The sequence below is a fragment of the Plutella xylostella genome, chromosome 29 (genome assembly GCF_932276165.1).
Source record: "Plutella xylostella chromosome 29, ilPluXylo3.1, whole genome shotgun sequence".
NCBI lineage: Eukaryota > Metazoa > Arthropoda > Insecta > Lepidoptera > Plutellidae > Plutella > Plutella xylostella.
Genome location: NC_064009.1, coordinates 8,273,322 through 8,292,520, shown reverse-complemented (window position 1 = coordinate 8,292,520; position 19,199 = coordinate 8,273,322). Strand labels below are relative to the sequence as shown.

Sequence of the window (19,199 nt, the reverse complement as noted above, 5' to 3'; positions counted from 1 at the left end):
GCACCGGCTGCATGTGTAGTCTTTATAACGGCACTGGTCTCGACGATGGTGGCGGTCCCCGCAGGCCGCGCAGCCGCCGCCGCGCGCGCCCGCACCGTGCAGCGCGTGCAGGTCCTCCGCGAGCGCGGCCGCCCCGGCCCCTCGCTGACCCGCCTCCGCTTCCACCGTCGCCGCGTCCCTCTCCGCCGCCTCTAGACTCACAGCGATTTTCACAGCCGCATTAAAGCTTGGTTCATTTTCTGCGAATAGCCTCTGACGAATCGTCTCACTGCGGACACCACAAACTAGTTGGTCTCGTAGGTTCTCATCGAGCGCAGTCCCAAATTTGCAGAACCTTGTTTTCTTTTTTAATTCCGCTACGAATTCGTTGATAGATTGGCCCATACCCTGCCGGTGTTGTCGGAAACGATAGCGCTCCGCTACCACTGATGGTGTTGGCATGAGGTGCGCGCGCATCAGCTCTGTGAGCTCCGCATACGTATAAGTTGAGGGCTTCTTAGGGCAGCACAGGTTCGTGAGCAGCTCGTACGCCGCATCTCCGATCGAAGTGATCAGCGTCGGCACTTGCATGCCCTCCTCCACCTTGTTTAGCAAGAAGAACATATCTAGTCTTTCGCAGTATGCCTCCCAGTTACCATTCTCCAAACTAAACTCGCCTATCTTTCCCGACATTTTTTTAACGGTATTTTGGTGGGATTTATCCGCTTCGTCGCCACTGTTAGGTATTTACAATAATTACAAATATAAAGGCAGCTTGTTAGGGGACGACCATTTATTGACAAACGTTGGCATGGCAACCACAATACATGACAGAAAACGTCTGACAACTCTCTCAGCACAAGATTGATTGTGTTGGGGCCCACCAACCCGCGCTAGGCCAGCGTAGTAGACTAGGCCTAAACCATTCCTTCATTGGAAGGAGACCCGTGCCCCAGCAGTGGGGACGTAATTCGTCGTGATGATGATTAATGATGAGATTTATGACTATCCTGCACCTTGACAGAAATTTAAATATCCAACCCTCAAATAAGACGAATTGATACGGACCATACGATCGCTGAAGAGTGGCAAAGTACCAGGGAACGATGGATTTCCTACGGAGGCATAAAAAGCAGGATAGATGCAATATACCATATATTGCAGTCTTCAGGGATGGAGGATGATGAAGTGAAGTTAGAGTAATAGGTCGTGGTACTCGTGGTCACTCACTTAAAACGTGGTCTTCTATTTCGTATAATTACCTAACTGTTCGGGCCACTGTGTGTCACCGAACACCCTCTGTCGGCGTCACTGTGACGTAGCGCTGCCTACTTACACGCGCGGCACAAATCAGTGTACTTTTAGCAATCATACAAATCGGGTGCATTCACATCAAATCATTAGAATTATGATAGCATAGTATTTTCGGTATAAATAAATAGTGTTAAACTTTTACCGGACTATCATTTTATCAATCACATCAAAGTAGAGTAGCGACCCGCACATTGGTCCTTCGATCTTGGACCTCGCGCGCGTTTTTGGACATTCGTCGTAAGTGTCGTAACGGAGTGCGAGGACGTTTTATCAGTGACTATAGTGAGCAGTTCCGTGACTTGGATTGCAGTGCTATCGGAGCAGGAGCAGACTCTTAGCACATCTAAAAGTGCTGGGGGTCCATATCATTATCAAAGCAGCAGCATAAAGTAAGATCTTTCCTTTTTCTTACATACCTACATCATCATCATATCAATCAACTATAAATCAATCAATAATGGAGGTCGTACTCTATACCAAGCAAGCAGAAATTTCTGAATCAATCAAGAAGCTTCTAACAAATTTTAAGAAAGATCCAGCAGATCGTAAGAGCATTGAATACTGTAAACAGCGTTTTAATCAACTTGAGTCATTATGGGGTAGTTATATGGCTAATCATCAAAAATTAGAAAGGTACGGATCGTCTGACGATGCGTATTTTAAAGACGGCGAGTGCGAGAGGACTAGGGTTTTATATCAAACTTTGTCGGATTTAATTCAAGCAAAATACGATGAGCTCATGAAGAAGGAGAAGGGAAGCAAGTTGCGTGAGGAGCAGTCACCTGGGAAAGGCATAGAAGAGCAGTTTGAAGAAGCAGCTGATCAACAGGGCAATCATCAGCCAATAGCGAGTGGCAGTCAACTATCAAGCGGGGAAGACGCCAGTAACTTCAAGTCGTCTAGAGGAACCTTCAGCAAGCTAGATGACATGTTCAAGAAGCAGGGCATCAACTTCAAAGCATTTCAGCGATGTCTCGATAACATCAATGTAGATACCCTTGAAAACAAGTGGGAATATGAGGATGCTTTGAAAACTATCCAGAGCAGATGGACTGCGATCGACAACCTTCACTGGGAAATAGCTGGGGAAATCGAAGAAGAGGAACCTAGATACGAAAATCAGTTCAATCAATACGAAATGAAGTTCAATGAGATCAAAAAGAAAATCAACACCAAAATGTGGTCCGTGTCCCACAGGGACAAGGCTACCCCACAGATGGACATTCCGTCTTTTAGTGGAAGTTATCAACAATGGGTTTCGTTTAAGGACCTTTTCAACGAGGCAATCCACAACAATCCATCATTATCGAACGCTCAGAAAATGCAGTTTCTGAAAAGTAAGATCCACGGTGAAGCTGAGCGTTTAATTCACCATCTTCAGATAAGCTCGGATAATTACATAGTATGCTGGGAGATCCTTAATCACAGATATAATCACAAACGGCTTATCTTCACTTCACACATCAATAACCTTCTAAATCTCCCTACTATGCAGCAGCAATCATTGGGTCATATCAAAAAACTTCATGACGTAAGCAAGGAATGCCTACACGCCATTCAAAACCTCGGTGTGGACATATCAACGTGGGACCCTATGTTGGTCCACATATTATCACAGAAGCTGGACAATGACTCTTACAGCGAGTACATCGAGTCACTCAAGCAACCCAGGGAACTGCCCAATTTGCAGGAGTTTATGAACTTTCTAGAAGGAAAATTTACCGTCCTAGAGTCATCCCGTAGGAAGCAAGATCAACATGTACCTAAATCAAACCCACAACAGCAAGCAAATCAATCATTCTATCAGAAAAAATCAAACTATCAATCACCAAATAATAATAGGCAAAGCATTCCACCGAAATCATTTTACCTATCAAGTTCCAAGCAACAACGTGACAAATGTCCTCTTTGTAATGTGAGCCATGCGCTGTTTTGTTGCACATTATTCAACGAAATGCCCAGCGAGCAAAAACTAAGGGCAGTGAATAAACACAATTATTGCGTAAACTGCTTATACGATCACTTTGGAAAGCCGTGTTATTCATTTTTTTTTTTCATTTATTTATTGCCTTAAATCACATGTTACAAAATATAGATTTACATTATATAATTTTATAAAAAAGTTTCAATGCAATTTTACCCAATGGGTGTAGCAAAATGTATATAGTTAGTAAAATGTCATGCAAAATAAATTAAATTATTAAAATTATGTTAGTTATTACATTTTATTAATAGTATAAGAATTTAATGAATTAGTTTTTAACATTTTAAAATTTAATTTCAATTCATGTCAAGCAGCAGGCTTGAAATCATAAAATTCATTGAGGCTATATGGACACATAACAATGAGGAACTCTTTTAATTTAGTAAAGAACTTAGTACCCGTCAGAGACTTAATTTCATCTGGAAGACTGTTGAATACTTTGATAGCTGCCATCTTCGTTGTGCGTGAGTATGTGACTGTCCTACTAGCAGGAACCTCCAGATCATACTTAAATTTCTCATTTAGACGGTTACTGGCACCCAGAGTCCTAAGGGGAAATTTATTTGGATAGCGTTTGACCAATTTGCAGAGTTCAATGACGTATAAGGCTGTAATAGTCAGTATTTTAAGTTTTTTAAAGGAATCTCGACATGATTCCCGGTTTGATTTTAAACCATCAAGAATGCGTATGCATCTTTTTTGAAGAATTAATATTTTGTCTATATCGACGCTACCACCCCATACGGCCAGTCCGTAGAGTATTCTTGATTGAAAGAACGCGTAGTAAGCAATGAGTGTGGCTCTTTTGGTAGCAAGATTTGATAAGGATCTGAGCGCGTAACAGAAGCTACTTAATTTATTCTGTAGAACTTCAATATGCTTTTTCCAATTTACATTTTCGTCTGTATGGATTCCCAAGAATTTAGCATGTTTAACGCAATCAATTTTTACACCATCTGCATTTACTTCGTCGTTAAATATTTTTGAATTATAATTTCTGAAGTAGAGTAGCTTTGTTTTATTAACATTTGTATTAAGGTTAAGGTGTTTGAACCAGTTTATTATAATTTGGATAGTTTCGGAAATTTCTAGGCCAAAATTACGTTCGTCATTTTTATTTATTTTAAAAAACACTGATACGTCATCTGCGAACATAACTACCTTTTCCTGGACAACTCTGGGTAGATTATTAACATACAGCAGAAACAGAATGGGTCCTAATATGCTACCCTGTGGGACGCCGTTTTCAATTAATGAAGTGTTTGACTGTATGTTAACCAAAGTTTTAGACTCGTCAAGAATGGGTAAAATTACACTTTGCTGTCTGTTCTTTAAGTACGACCTGAACCATTCATTTACGACTCCCCTTATTCCATATCGATCTAGTATTTCCAGTAAAACTTCATGGTTAACATTATCAAATGCCTTCGAAAGATCTAACAGTACAGTTGCAACATTATCTTTGCCATCCAAGGCTTCAGTTACAAAATCGGTCATTTCGAAGATAGCATCGACTGTAGATGCGCCCTTTTGAAAACCAATTCTACCAAGCGATGCCGACAGTGTTCAGGGAATCACAATACACTGTTACACGATGCCTTTGCCGTGATCAATGCAAAGCCGCCGATGCCGCCACGGAACAAAAATAGTTATCATAATTCTCAGAAAAGGAATGAAAACGTGTCGCATGTTTCCAAGGAAAACTTTACGGAAATCTTGTTGTCGACGGCGTTGGTGAAGGTATCCGGGGCCGACGGCACCCTGCATGTCATGAGAGCATTAGTGGATCAAGGATCCCAGATATCAATCATAAGAGAAAGCGCCGCGCAGCAATTAGGCCTAAAAAGAAAAGCCTGCAAAGGTGTAGTTTTCGGAGTAGGTGAAAAACAAAACAACAGCAAGGGGATGATATCAATTTCCTGTCAGTCAATGCACAGCAACTTCACATTTAATGCTGACGTTATCATCATGAACTCACTAATCAAAAACTTACCAAATCAATCATTTCCAAAGCAATCGTGGCCTTTCATAGAAAACTTGAAATTAGCAGATCCAGACTACAACGTCAGCCGCCCCGTGGACCTACTTCTGGGGGCCGACATATATTCAACCATCATGATGGGTGGGATACTAAAAGGAGAAAACGGTACCCAACCCATAGCTCAGCAAACGTACTTAGGGTGGTTACTATGTGGTAACTTAAAAACTTATCAATGCAACGTCGTGTTAAATAACATGCAAGATATCCACAAATTTTGGGAGATAGAAGATATAAAGGATGAATCAGACTTATCAATGGAAGATCAAGAGTGCATTCAGTATTTTAAAGACACGACTACAAGGGAATCAGACGGTCGGTACATAGTTCGTTTGCCATTGAAAGAGGACATCAATTCTAAACTTGGTCAATCAAAACACATAGCTACAGCTCAATTACGAAACATGGAAAGAAAATTAGCAAAAAACCCGAAACTCGCTGAGGACTACAAGGCCTTCATGGACGAATATATTGCATTGAACCACATGGAGCCCTGCAAACAAACATCAATCTTTGAATGCTTTCTACCGCATCATGCTGTCCAGCGGAGCGAGGCGCTCACATCTAAATTGCGAGTTGTATTCAATGCATCAGCACCAACCTCTACAGGAGTGAGTTTGAACGATCTCATGTACACCGGGCCAAATTTACAGCAAGATTTGCAATCAATCATCATGAAATGGCGCACATATCAATACGCGTGGACCGCCGATATCGAAAAGATGTTTCGGCAAATCAAGGTCAACGAACAAGATCAATGTTATCAAAAAATCTTATGGCGGGACTCACCCAATCAAGCAATCAGAATCTATCATTTGTCGACCGTGAGTTATGGCTGCCGTTCATCACCATATTTAGCAATGATGACACTGAGAAAGTTAGCATCAGATGAACGCCATAGATACCCAGCAGCAGCAAAGGTGTTGGAGGAATCATTTTACATGGATGACGTTTGCCATGGATCCCATTCAATCGAACACGGACAGCAGTTAATCATGGAATTGAATTCTCTTCTAAAATCTGGTGGGTTTTTATTGAGAAAATGGTCATCAAACGAGCCGAAACTATTAAAAAACCTCCAAGCACAAGAAAGCAACGACAGCAATCATTTTACGTTCAAAACAGACAGCATATCAAAAACACTCGGACTGCAGTGGATACCCGAAAAAGACGTGTTCACATTTACATGCAGCATCCCAGATCAACCACCTGTAAAACTAACCAAGAGAATCTTACTGGGAGAGATATCAAAACTATTCGATCCATTAGGTTTCCTGGCGCCTATCACAACAAAACTCAAAATACTATTTCAGCAAGTTTGGCTAGACAAGCTGAATTGGGACGACTTAGTACCCACTGAAATAAACGCTGAGTGGCAAAAAATCAGAGCACAGTTGCATCAAATCAATCAATTTGAAATTCCAAGATGGATAGGTTCACATGAAAATGACATCATTGAACTACATGGATTTTCAGACGCTTCTATTAAGGCATATAGTTGTGTGGTATATGCACGAGCACGGAAGGGACAGCAATCATACACAGTACTATTCGGTTCCAAAACAAGACTAGTCCCGAAAAAGAAATCACTATCATTACCTAAACTGGAACTAAGCGGGGCGCATCTATTATCAAAATTTATGCAAAAAATCTATCAAAGTTTCGAAGGTCAAAATACTACTATCGAATTGCATTGTTGGTGCGACTCAATGGTGGTGCTTGGTTGGCTGAACGGAGACCCATCAAGATGGAAGCCTTTCGTAGCTAACCGAGTCAAGAGCATCAGCGAAATCATACCGAAGAACAGCTGGGATTACGTAAGCACGGGCGATAACCCCGCTGACGCAGCAAGTCGTGGCCTCTCCGTCGAGCAAATGAAAAAGCACGATTTATGGTGGAATGGCCCTTCGTGGCTGGCGACATTTCACAAGGAAGACAAGCAAGACGAGCATAAATACACAACTGATCAAGAATTGAAGATAAAACAATCAAATGTGGTCCAAAAATCGGAAAACAATCAGAGCATTATAAATGATTTATTAAACGATCATAGTAAGCTAAGCAAAGTAGTACGTATTGTAGCATGGATACTACGTATGCATAAACAGCAAAACACGACGAGGCCGGCTTATCTAACATTACATGAGCTGCGCCGTGCGAAATTAGTTGTCATCAAAAATATTCAAAGCGAGTACTTTGAGAAAGAAATAGATCAGCTGAAGCAAAACAAACACTTATCAAGCAAGAGTAATTTACTAAATTTGAATCCTTTTTTGGACGGACAAGGCATATTGCGCGTGGGTGGAAGGTTAGCAAACGCAAACATACATGATAATATGAAACATCCAATCATTGTGCCACATGACAGCAGATTCACAACTCTCATCATTGATGAAGCACATCAACATACCTTCCACGGTGGCCCCCGACTGACACTCGCCAACTTAAGACAGCAATACTGGGTAATGGGCGGCAATAGAGCAGTGAAAAAGCAAATCAGAAAATGCATCACATGCAGGAAGCAGAATCCTGAGATGTCACATCAACTAATGGGTGACCTTCCAGACGCCAGAAGCAACCCTGAGTCCCCCTTTTATCATACAGGCGTAGATTATACGGGTCATGTGGAGGTCAAGGCAAGCAAAGGACGCGGGGTCAAAACAAACAAGGGCTACATAGCAATTTTCGTCTGTCTCGTCACCAAGGCGGTACACCTGGAGCTGGTGTCGGACATGACCAGTTCAGCATGTTTAGCTGCCATCCGTCGCCTAGCAGCAAGGAGGAATGTGCCCAAGCACGTTTATTCAGACTGCGGCACTAATTTTATTGGTGTGAATCGAGCAATACAAGAGCAATATCATGAGCTTCAGCAAGTATTCAGTGATAGTTTTCTTGCAGAAGTCACAGAAATGGGGATCGAGTGGCATTTTAATGCTCCATCTTGGCCAAGCGCTGGAGGCCTTTGGGAGAGGGCTGTGCGGAGTCTAAAGTTTCATCTCAAACGTGTTGTGGGAGATCAAAAGCTGACGTTTGAAGAGTATGCCACACTGCTCAGTGAGATAGAAAGCTGCTTAAACTCACGGCCTCTATGTGCATTATCAGAAGACCCAGAGGACCTCGATTTCCTTACGCCTGCCCACTTTCTAACTGGGCGCGCCGGGTCAGCCATCATTCAAACAGAGCAAGATGCGAGAACGCGTTGGCACCTCACGTCGAAGATGTTCCAGGAACTCTGGAAACGATGGAAGGCAGAATATCTGACGCAGATGTCTTCTAGAAGCAAGTGGTTGAAGCCCAAACCCAACATCAGCGTTGGAGATCTGGTCACTATACAAGATGACAACTTACCCCCGGGTAAGTGGCCAATGGGCAGAGTGACGGAGTTACATCCTGGGAAGGATGACCTGGTCAGAGTCGTCACTCTGAAGACCAAGAATGGTTATATCAAACGTCCAGTAGTAAAGTTATCAGTTTTACCGCTGGGAAAACAGCAAAATCAAGAGCAAATATCAAGTCAATCAGCGGAAAACACATCAGAGCATCGACATCAAAAACGGCCAAGACGCATGGGGCTCCATGCTATTGTCACAGCGTTATTATTTTTTATGACGCTGGTTTCATCATCCACGGCACAAATCAATATATCACCGCTTCCCAAAAATCAAAGCATATTCTTCGACCCTATTTCAAAAATTGAGCTAATACGAGATAAGTGGACCCTCGTAGTTTACTACGACATGGCGCCGTATTGGACTGGAGTCGAAGCCTTTCATAAATTATCAGCATACCTCAACAGCACGTGCCATAAAATTGACCGAGACACTAATTGTCAAATGATCTTACTACAATTACAGCATACGTATCAAGAGATAAGCTATTGTAACGAACTACTTTTGAATCAGCATTACAACGAGTACGCTAGACAGCGTCGGCGCCGAGGCCTTATCAACGGAGTCGGCTACCTAGCAAATGCCCTGTTCGGAGTACTCGACAGCCAATTCGCAGAAAAGTACGCCGACGATATCAAACTCATAAGAGCCAACCAACAATATCAAGCAAAATTATGGCAAAATCAGACTTCAGTAGTAGAAGCAGAGTTCAACTCATTAAAACGCATAGAAAGCACTATGGAAAAGCAACATAAATATATACACAAACAACTTACAGCTTTAGAATCCTCGGCAAATGCACTACAGACCAGAATTCAAGATTTAATCATGATACAAGACTTCACATTAACAGCATTGGCCGGAAATCATCTCCTGCTAACACTGAAGGAACTACAAAATGTATTGTTAGATACAATCACCGACATTTATCACGGACAAATAAGTCTACATCTTTTAACTCCCACGCAACTTAGAACCGAACTACAAATAATCAGCAGTCAGATGGCGAAAGAGCTCACGTTACCTGTAACTGACCTACTACAAAACCTACAAGAAATATATAAATTACTCAGACTAAAGACTAGAGTTACTGAAGAATACATCATCTTCGAAATAACCTTTCCTCTCGTATCTAGAGATACATACCAATTGTATCAAACCATAGCCATACCACGTCAGCAACTCAACAGCATGCTCAGTATAACCCCTATATCAAAGCACTTAGCAATCAATCTGCTACGAGACTCCTATATCATATTAAATATGAACGAGTTACAATCATGCATCCTCCTGAAAGACACGTATGTTTGCCAACTTCAAAAACCTGTACGGCGACTACAAAATGATAAAGACCTTTGTCTAAGCAGCGATAAAAATACAGATCAATGTATCATTGAGAAAAACATCTGCAAAAATCAATGGGTGGAGCTAAATACACCATCACAATACTTTTATTTTTGCTGCGACAGCTACTCGGTAAAAATAATATGTGGCGATCAAATAACTACGCAACAGCTGACCGGAGCAGGCATTCTATCATTAAATCAGAACTGTATTGCAAGAGGAAAAGAGTTCACATTGCATAGCATACAACACCATTACAATACGGTACATATTTCCGCCAGTATAAACAATCCTAGAATAGATCAGATCAATCATCTCATCAATATTAGCGTGACATCCCATGAAGTCCCGGAGAAAGATGAAGGAAATTCAATCAACCAAACCTTAGCAGAGATAGGAGAAAGGATAAAAGGTTTGAAATCAGATGCAAAATCATTAGATATGAGTACGATGTCCTTTCACGATGTGCATCAGTATTCAGTTGGCTACGGAACATTGGCCATACTAGCAACTATCATCGTGGTGTTGGTGATCCGAAGACGACGGGCGTCGGGCTGGTGGTGCCTGCCGCCGGCGCCGCAGCCGCAGCAGCCGAGCCGTGCGTCCCTAAAGGGCGCCGCCGCCGGCAGATCAGGCTCCAGTGTTAGTGTTAGTGAAGTGAATTCGCGAAAGCAGAGCACGGCTGACCGTCAGCCGAGAGTGAGTGAAGTGAATGAGAGTAGTGAAAATAATGACAGATCAAATTATAACGTTTTCAGTCGATTATCGAGCATAAGATTCAGTAAAGTAGATAAAGCAACTTCCCCGGTAATTTATAAAAGACGGTACCTCGAAGGTGATTCTGTCGTTTGAACATTGTTATTTCAAAAAGTCTATCTATATAAATTTTATTATCATTTAGTTAAGTAGGTATGTACTAACAAATATTTAGCAGTAAGGTAAAAATTGGTTCATCTTGTAATCATCTAACAAAATCATTTAGCATTATATAATCTTTAGTATTGAATTTGGATTTTTGGCCCCCCGGAGCATGTTCGGGCCACTGTGTGTCACCGAACACCCTCTGTCGGCGTCACTGTGACGTAGCGCTGCCTACTTACACGCGCGGCACAAATCAGTGTACTTTTAGCAATCATACAAATCGGGTGCATTCACATCAAATCATTAGAATTATGATAGCATAGTATTTTCGGTATAAATAAATAGTGTTAAACTTTTACCGGACTATCATTTTATCAATCACATCAAAGTAGAGTAGCGACCCGCACACTAACAATTATCAAAATCGGTTAAGTTGATCCAGAGTTTTGCGCTTGGGAACACATTTTCGGTAAGATTTTTATATAGATAAGAAATCCTGTTTCTGACTAGATTTCGATATAGGTAAATTATTTAAGAATAAGTTTATTTTTGATATATAATTTTTATTTTGTATAAAAAGTAATGTCATGTTAATACATTAAAAATATTTTACATTAAGAACCATATCGTCATAGATTTTTTTTTTTTTTTAAATAAATATTTTGTTGGATCCTTTTAGAGAAACGTTAAAATTCCCTACTTGCATAGAAACAGCAATTTAGGAGAAAGGATCCAAGTGCATATTTTTATTAATAACTCAATAAATATTAATTATAGCAACACTATTATTTAGAACCGTAATATATAATAGATATTATAATTTAATGCAGTTATCTGGTGATATAATAAAAAAATATTTATAGTTTTATACTGGCGAACGAATCTGAGTTTGTACCTACGTAATTACGCTGCGCACGCGGCGCCAACTGTCGCATAGACGCACGTCCTCCCGAATGAACGTCCCGGCGGGGTACTGAAGCGACACCTTTACAACCTGTCCTATTCATATATAGGCGTTTTCACGCAATATCCTTCAGGATATAATAATAATATAACAGCTTAAACAGCATAAACCGCTTCATTCCGATTCTTTTGAATTGTTTTATATCACTTATATCAATTATTTACAAATCGCAAAAAACCGCTTAAGTGTCAATTGTACCATTAAACAGATTTTGGTAAAGTTGTATTAACCGCCAAACGCCGCGAGTAAGACTGACCGGTAAAATGGTTTAAGTGCCAGTGAGGCTTAAATTACAGTTACGTAAAATATATGAAGTGCTTTTATGTTATATTTGATAAGAAGGCATTTAGTTTTATATCCATTATGTTTTATTTCGCAATCAGGTAGGTCGCTTAAGTAACTAATGATACAAATTCACATTCATTAAAAATGAATTAGGTCACAGTGTTTTACTGTTTTAGTAAGGGTAAAATGTTTTATATAACTTTATTATTCATCATGTATGTTTGAACATACAAATGACTAAAAAAGTGTCTCTTAATACAAGAAAAAAGTATTAAGATATCCAAAATCACCGATGTCTTAAGCGCCAAAAAAGTGCTCAGATTGAAACGAGACCCGCACCATTCGAAAGAGAAAAATCAGGCGATTCCAACGGTGTATATAACTCATATTCGCCAAAAGTGGCGGATAAAACATTCTGCCTTTCCACCGTCGATATAGACATGTACGGTCTGATGATGATGAAGCGTAAGTATAACAATTTAACTTGCGAATTCATTATCGGATTGAGCGGTGAGAAAGTCAAAATTTTATACATTTTGCATTTTGCCTAAACGATTCCCGGATAAAATAAGGCCAAAAGCCAACTCACCGTTTAGTGTAAAGAGTAGAACTCAGGCTAATCGCCGGGCATTTTATTAAATATAGACAGGGCAAGGTCCCGGTAATAAGCCTGACTTTGCATAATTAGTGGAATAAATTAGAATTAATCTACATAATATTTACGCTTATATTCAGCCAGGAAGTAACTAAAACTCTCATAGCTCACTGAAACTGCTCTAGAAAAAAGAGTTTTTTTAAATTTCTTTGTTAAAAAAAAGTATTTTGTAATGGCTGGAAGTAAAAGGCTCTGGATTAGTAATTAAGTAACCAGTACCTATTGTAATAAACAAAGTAAGTATAAGCTTGTTCTGTTAAAATGGTAATCAAGATCAATTTAGCACTTTGATTTAGTTATGTAATAAAATCGAAACATATTTGATATTTTTCAAAGACCAAAAAAGAATTAAGTATGCTATAAGTTTGAACTGTAATCTTCTATAAGATAGAAGGGCCATCTTTATTATCAAGAAACCCGTAGAATTCTTACAGTATCCGTAGTAAATAAGAATAAACTTTTCCGAATATCGTAAAACCCCTGAAAATCCTGAAACTTAGTGCCGGGCCGCCCGGCTTCATTCATGTCGAATCATATTTCGTTGGTTTACGACGCTTTACAGCGGAGTGCTTTCAAAGTCGTGACCTCGCTTAGAGGTCTTAGGTTCTGGTTCTAGTGGGGGCTAGTGTTTAAATTAAGGGAATATGTTAAAATATTTATATGTATACTATAAATATTTTTATTATTTAAACTGTAAAACTGATAGGAACAGGTCGTATCTTCTGCATATGGAAATACAAAAGACATACATACGACTACCAAATCGACCTTATGTATCTGATAAAAGCTGTGTTAAACCCGCATTAAATTTGGTTGAAACCTTTATGGCTATACAGTACAGGTTATTTGCTGACAAGTTTAGGGTAAAAGTACCTACCCTTTATATTATTTTGATGTGTAAGGGAAGAAGTTACGGCTAATATTACGTTCGACCAAAAATACTTAAAACGAATTATAGTTGCTTACAGTGGAATGGAAGCCTTAGGGAAGGGATTATCTGAAAACTGAAGATTTTAACTAAGGTGACAAGTGAAATGTGTCTTATCTAACAAGAAAATAGGTTCAAATTCGCTCCCTCAAGCAACACCATGTTAGCGAAGGAATTTAGGCTGTAAGCTGTAACCTTCCCCTGTTACTCAATAACTCAGGGGAACTTTACAAAATGAAGAAAAAAACGTAGCAGAGAAATATTATACGAGAAGGCGAGAAATCATCACACTCTCGCGTCTCGGGTCTTCTCGGCGAGAGTCTGGATGAAGCATATCGGTGTCGGTATTTTAGCCCAAGACCCAGAGACAAAGTGGATGAGACCATCATGAGTGTGGATGGTTCACCGAGATCGCGAGAAGTCTCGACGAACTTTTCGCCGAGGCTTCTCGGCGTGAGTCTGGATAATAATACCTATAGTCTAGATCTAGAAGTAGCGTGAACTGACCAGTATCTGCGCGGTGAGCGGCAGCGGCGCGTGGTGCGTGGCCAGCAGCGTGCCGGCACCGAGTGCCAGGGTCACCAGCACCGACCCTGCCAGCGCCAGCGCCTCGCACTCCGCCGCGGCAGGGAGCAGCGCCGCCGCCAGCACCAGTGCCAGGATCAGGATGATCACGGATAGAGCTGCCACGGAAGTGATGTAGTCCTGTGGACAAGGGGGGGTAGTTAGGTTTGGATTGTTTCGTAATGTTACTGTTGCCCGTGATGGGGTTCGCTGAGCCATAAAAAGTATTCCCTTGGGACTATGTGGATGAAAGTAACCTATTTTTATATATAAAATATATAGGTTGTTTGTTACCTCCGACTTAAATACCAATTTTTATTAAAATTGTCTCAGTAGTTTTTGTTTGAATGAGAGAAATGGGGGTCGTTTTGTGTTTTAACTTTTTCATGCTCGTGAGTGTATTAAACTCCCCATATAAAAGTCAGCGGATGAAGTAAAATAAATCTACCTAAATAAGACTATTATTTTTTTTTCATTTTGTTTTAAGCTTGTCATAAGCCAACTTAAATTCAACAACGGAATTTGGGGTAAAACTAAAATAAATCACCAGTAAAATTTATGCGAAACCGAGGTAAACCCGGTTATTTCATGGGTGAAATTTACGTTTATTTTAAAAGTAGGTTACATTTTATGTACCGCAGAGTAAGTGGTTTCTTAGCTGAAGCGACAAAATCCTTAAAAATCTCATTTAGTTAATTTCACAGCCATAAAGTGTAATCAGTCTCAAGCAACGCTATAGTGAAAAACCAACTCCTTATCCTCCAAACCGTAAGACTGAAAATAGAACCTAAAATTTGTAAAGCGTGTTTAACTTGAGCTCTACGTACCTACAAAACAGAGGCGGTTTCATTATAGACTGTAATTAAACTTGTTTGTCTGTCTGAAGTATTTACTTACATCCTTAATTAAGCATGTGATGGATTCTGAGGATCATTGCACATTTACATTGTAACTTGCAAATCTAACTTGGTAAATATTTAATTATAATATAATATATTATCTTACTATCTCATCCCATAAGTAATAATAGTACAATGTTAGAAATTTTGCGTCGAATAAACAACATTTATCTACTCATAATGGCTGAATCTAATGACATCGTACTCTATATAATATTAAGCATTCACCTATATAGTTTTATCTAAAGACGAAAAACAACACCTGCCATACTTATTCGCGTAAATCTCGTCATTTATAAGTGGATAGGTTCTAAATAACATCACCTTTGCTAAATCACGCGAGCTCTTTTAACCCCATAACCCGCGTTTGCGCTGTAATTTACAATTTCACGCGCTGTACACAATTCTAGGAACCGATTTAATGCTGAACACCTATCAGTGTTTATTGTACCTAGAAATAGGTTGCTTGTCTTCAAAGGCTAACCTGTGAACCTAGACCTTGCTTGCTTATCATTTACATACAGTACTTACCTTTGTAGTATTAATTATGTACTTACTTAGATAATAAAAATAAGAAATTGTACACGTTCATCCTTCTTCTGTATCCAGTTTAAATGCCTAAAAGTATATTTTGCACATATTTTTGTAACGACATAATTACATTTATATGAGTGACATAATTCAACTTTTCATCCCGGAAATAATACAAGAATACTGAGGCATCAGGCAAAGCAATGCTGACAGGGAAAAAAATGTTTTTTTTTAAACCTACATAGCTGTAGGTATATAAGACGCAGCCTTCAAAATTTAATTAACTGTCTCCCTTGTATGAGCTAACTGTATCAGTGCATCAGATTAGCCTAGGTCTTAGGCCAGGCTGTGTAGCCTACATGCACTAAGTGTTGCCTAGCTTTCATGCTAACTTGATTTTGATTTGCATAATAGCTGGAAGACGTATCTAGGCTTTGACATAAATGTAGTGTGGTTCTCGTGTAGCCTTGATTGAATAATTCAGTTATGAACTTTGAATGGAAATGCTACACTATAGCACAAAAATACTATCTAAGGAAATCGATTTTTATACTTTGCTGAAAATAGAGGTTTCTAAAGTGTGATAAGTGATTTGTGTGCCTGACTGGCCATATTTGTTTTAAGAAGAGCGTAAGTATTGTTACATCAAAATCGTTTCAGCTGTTCAGAAGTTTAACTTTGATACCTACATCGTAATTATCGTTGTCAAAATTGTCCATTGAATGTAGTTTTTCATGTCACTAAATTCGTTAAACCTTGTGAATATATTTTATTTCATACTTTATTGTACAAATATACCTACAAGTTAACAAAAAAGATGATTTTATGCTAAATATATTATATGAATGTACTTGTTCGTATTCTTTACAAAAAAAAATAGCCTATCCTAAGCCTCCAAGGAAACTAAGATGCCAAATACTGCGCCCAAACCAGCATTCATAAAGGCAAACCGCGTACTCTCTTAGTTCTCTTACCGTAATAAATTAACTCCGTACTGCTACCCTTATGTTTAATTCCAGGCCTTATCCTCGTGGTAATAAAAGCCACAAAGTTGTGATGAGCTTTCAGTGCTCAAGTCACGTGGTGCCTTGCACAAGTTCGGGAAAGTTTCACTTATTGCAAAGTTGGCGGGATGCGGTCGTAACTTGAAATGACCTGCCACGTCATTTTAACATGTATCCGCGTCCTGCGACGCAAACTACCTTCGCGAGTAATGAAACAGTTGCACCCACAAAATGCCAAAAGATTTTAGTTGGTAATATTCTGATAACCTATACATTGTACTTCATATTACAAAAAAGCGTCGGTAAGTAAGCCTTTTCCGTTTTTAAGTAATTAGTTGCTATTAGTTGTTATTAGTTGCTATCACTGGAACTTTTTATAGCTATCGTTTCATATTTTGATTTTTTGCTTACGAACTCTTAATGTACCCTTTTTTACCCATGACGATTCGGATATATACATATATACTGTAAGTTACTGTAAGTATATTATTTTTACATACTCTTTATCACCAACTCACTGCCAAACCCTACAAAGTAAGTGACTACAGATTGTCACTTCCCCTAAAGTCCCACTGTGCCTACGAACCCTATAATGTTGTTTGTTCTACGGAACCCTAATAAAGCCGGGGGCAGACGTGTCGGTCACCGGATATTGGACATGTCCTTCGTACACTCCGCCAGACATACAAGTGGACCTCCTCGTGTCGGCACTTAGGTCCTACGCTATCTGCTTTCAGTTACAAATAATCTCTGTGACACCAAAAATTTACAGAAAACCAAATGATTTCAACAAATACTAACGCAAGTAACGCAGTAATATATATGTCAATGCAGAAAACAGTTTTTTTTCTGATTTTACAACTGATTCTGTAGCACTAATTTAATGATAGTTATAATATGTAAACGGAAACAAAATGATAAGCCAGTGACCGCAGACACCTTCCTTAAGACTGGGATGTTATATTTTCATAATCTCCAGGCTTGGCAATAGAGGTGGAGATATCACACACTATAGAAACCTTTAGCCAATATCTGCCCTGGCCGAGCATCGAAACCGGGAATTTTGGCATAGCAGTTAGAGGTCAGTAACCTCTACACCACTACAGCATCCGGTCGTCAAATAATGACACATAATGCCGATAATTTCCACTCTATTAGCTGGGCCACTCGCGGCATTTTCCATCTAATTAATTCAAAATAACTCTGACCCTGCCTATTGACTTAGAGAGATGTGCCATAAAGTATAGATGCTCTTGTAGCCCTTTATCATGGCTAGGAAATACGTGATAACGCCTACATCATCGCTTAAGTTACTACATAGTTTACCCTAGGGATTCTTGATGCCTTCACACTTTCTTAAGCTCTAGTTAAATCAGATCCACATTTCACACTAGCGTAATTTTTGGCGCGAATACAAGATTTTCGAACCTCCTTTAACGTTGCCTATCGTCAACTGCCACTGTCTAAATGTAAGGCTTTGTTAGTTCCAAAAGTGACTACGTAGGCGCTGTTCTTTTTCCATATGTTTGTGTAGTATCGTACAACGCTAGTGCATTGCCACGTTAGCCTGTATTAGGGGCTCAGTGGTACCTATACATACGCGCTTACACGCGCGCTACATTGCGGAATAGTCTGCCGTGTAAGCTCGAACCGAAGGTTAGTACTTATGGGTTTTTATAAGAGCGAGTTTCTTATCTGCTTCTTTTGCTGTTCTAGGGTTTCATCCTGTCGCTTCTGCTGGTAAATTATTTTTATTGTCAATCTCAGGATAATAACATTACCTACCTACAAAACAGATGAGCCCTTATAATAATAATAATAATAATAAAGCCTTTATTTCCCCGTAGGGTTATAAAACATGCATAATAATTAGGTACATTTCATAATTATTATAACTAAAATAATCCAATTAATTAAATAGTATTACATGCACACATTAAATAAAATTGATTCAATATAATAATAAATATACAAGTCATTAATTATAAATATTAAATTAAATACTAAAATTTTAATTTGAAATTAATTATTAATTATTATTAAGAAGGGGTACCCATTTTTGGGCAAAGGCCTCCTCCAACCGCTTCCAGCTTGACCTCTCCTGGGCTAGGCGCGTCCATGTGGCCCCCGCCACTGCAGTGATGTCGTCCCGCCAGCGCCGCCGCGGTCTCCCGCGCGGCCGCACGGCCTCGTACGGGTGCCAGTGCAGGATCCTCTCGCTCCACCGATTGTCTCCAGCCCTGGCCGTGTGGCCAGCCCATCTCCATTTTAATTGACATGAGAATTCGACAGCATCTATAATCCTTGTTTTTTCTCGTATATCTTTATTTCTCTTTCGATCTCTTCTCTTAATTCCTAGCATGCTTCTCTCAGTTGCTCTTTGGAATACATTTATTTTTTGTACGATATCTTTTTAATCACAACACAATTATACTTGGGTCGCCTTGTTTCACACCTCTT

The 19,199-nt window shown here is 39.6% G+C and overlaps 1 protein-coding gene across 1 annotated transcript in view; it reads right to left on the bottom strand.

The window, feature by feature from the left end:
• LOC105382235 (adenylate cyclase type 2) overlaps window positions 1-19,199 on the bottom strand; it is a 125,150-nt gene that overhangs the window by 85,592 nt on the left and 20,359 nt on the right. The window contains exon 3 of the mRNA XM_048631878.1: window positions 14,249-14,446. Within this exon, the coding sequence (XP_048487835.1) occupies window positions 14,249-14,446 (198 nt within the window). The remainder of the gene's footprint in view (window positions 1-14,248; window positions 14,447-19,199) is intronic.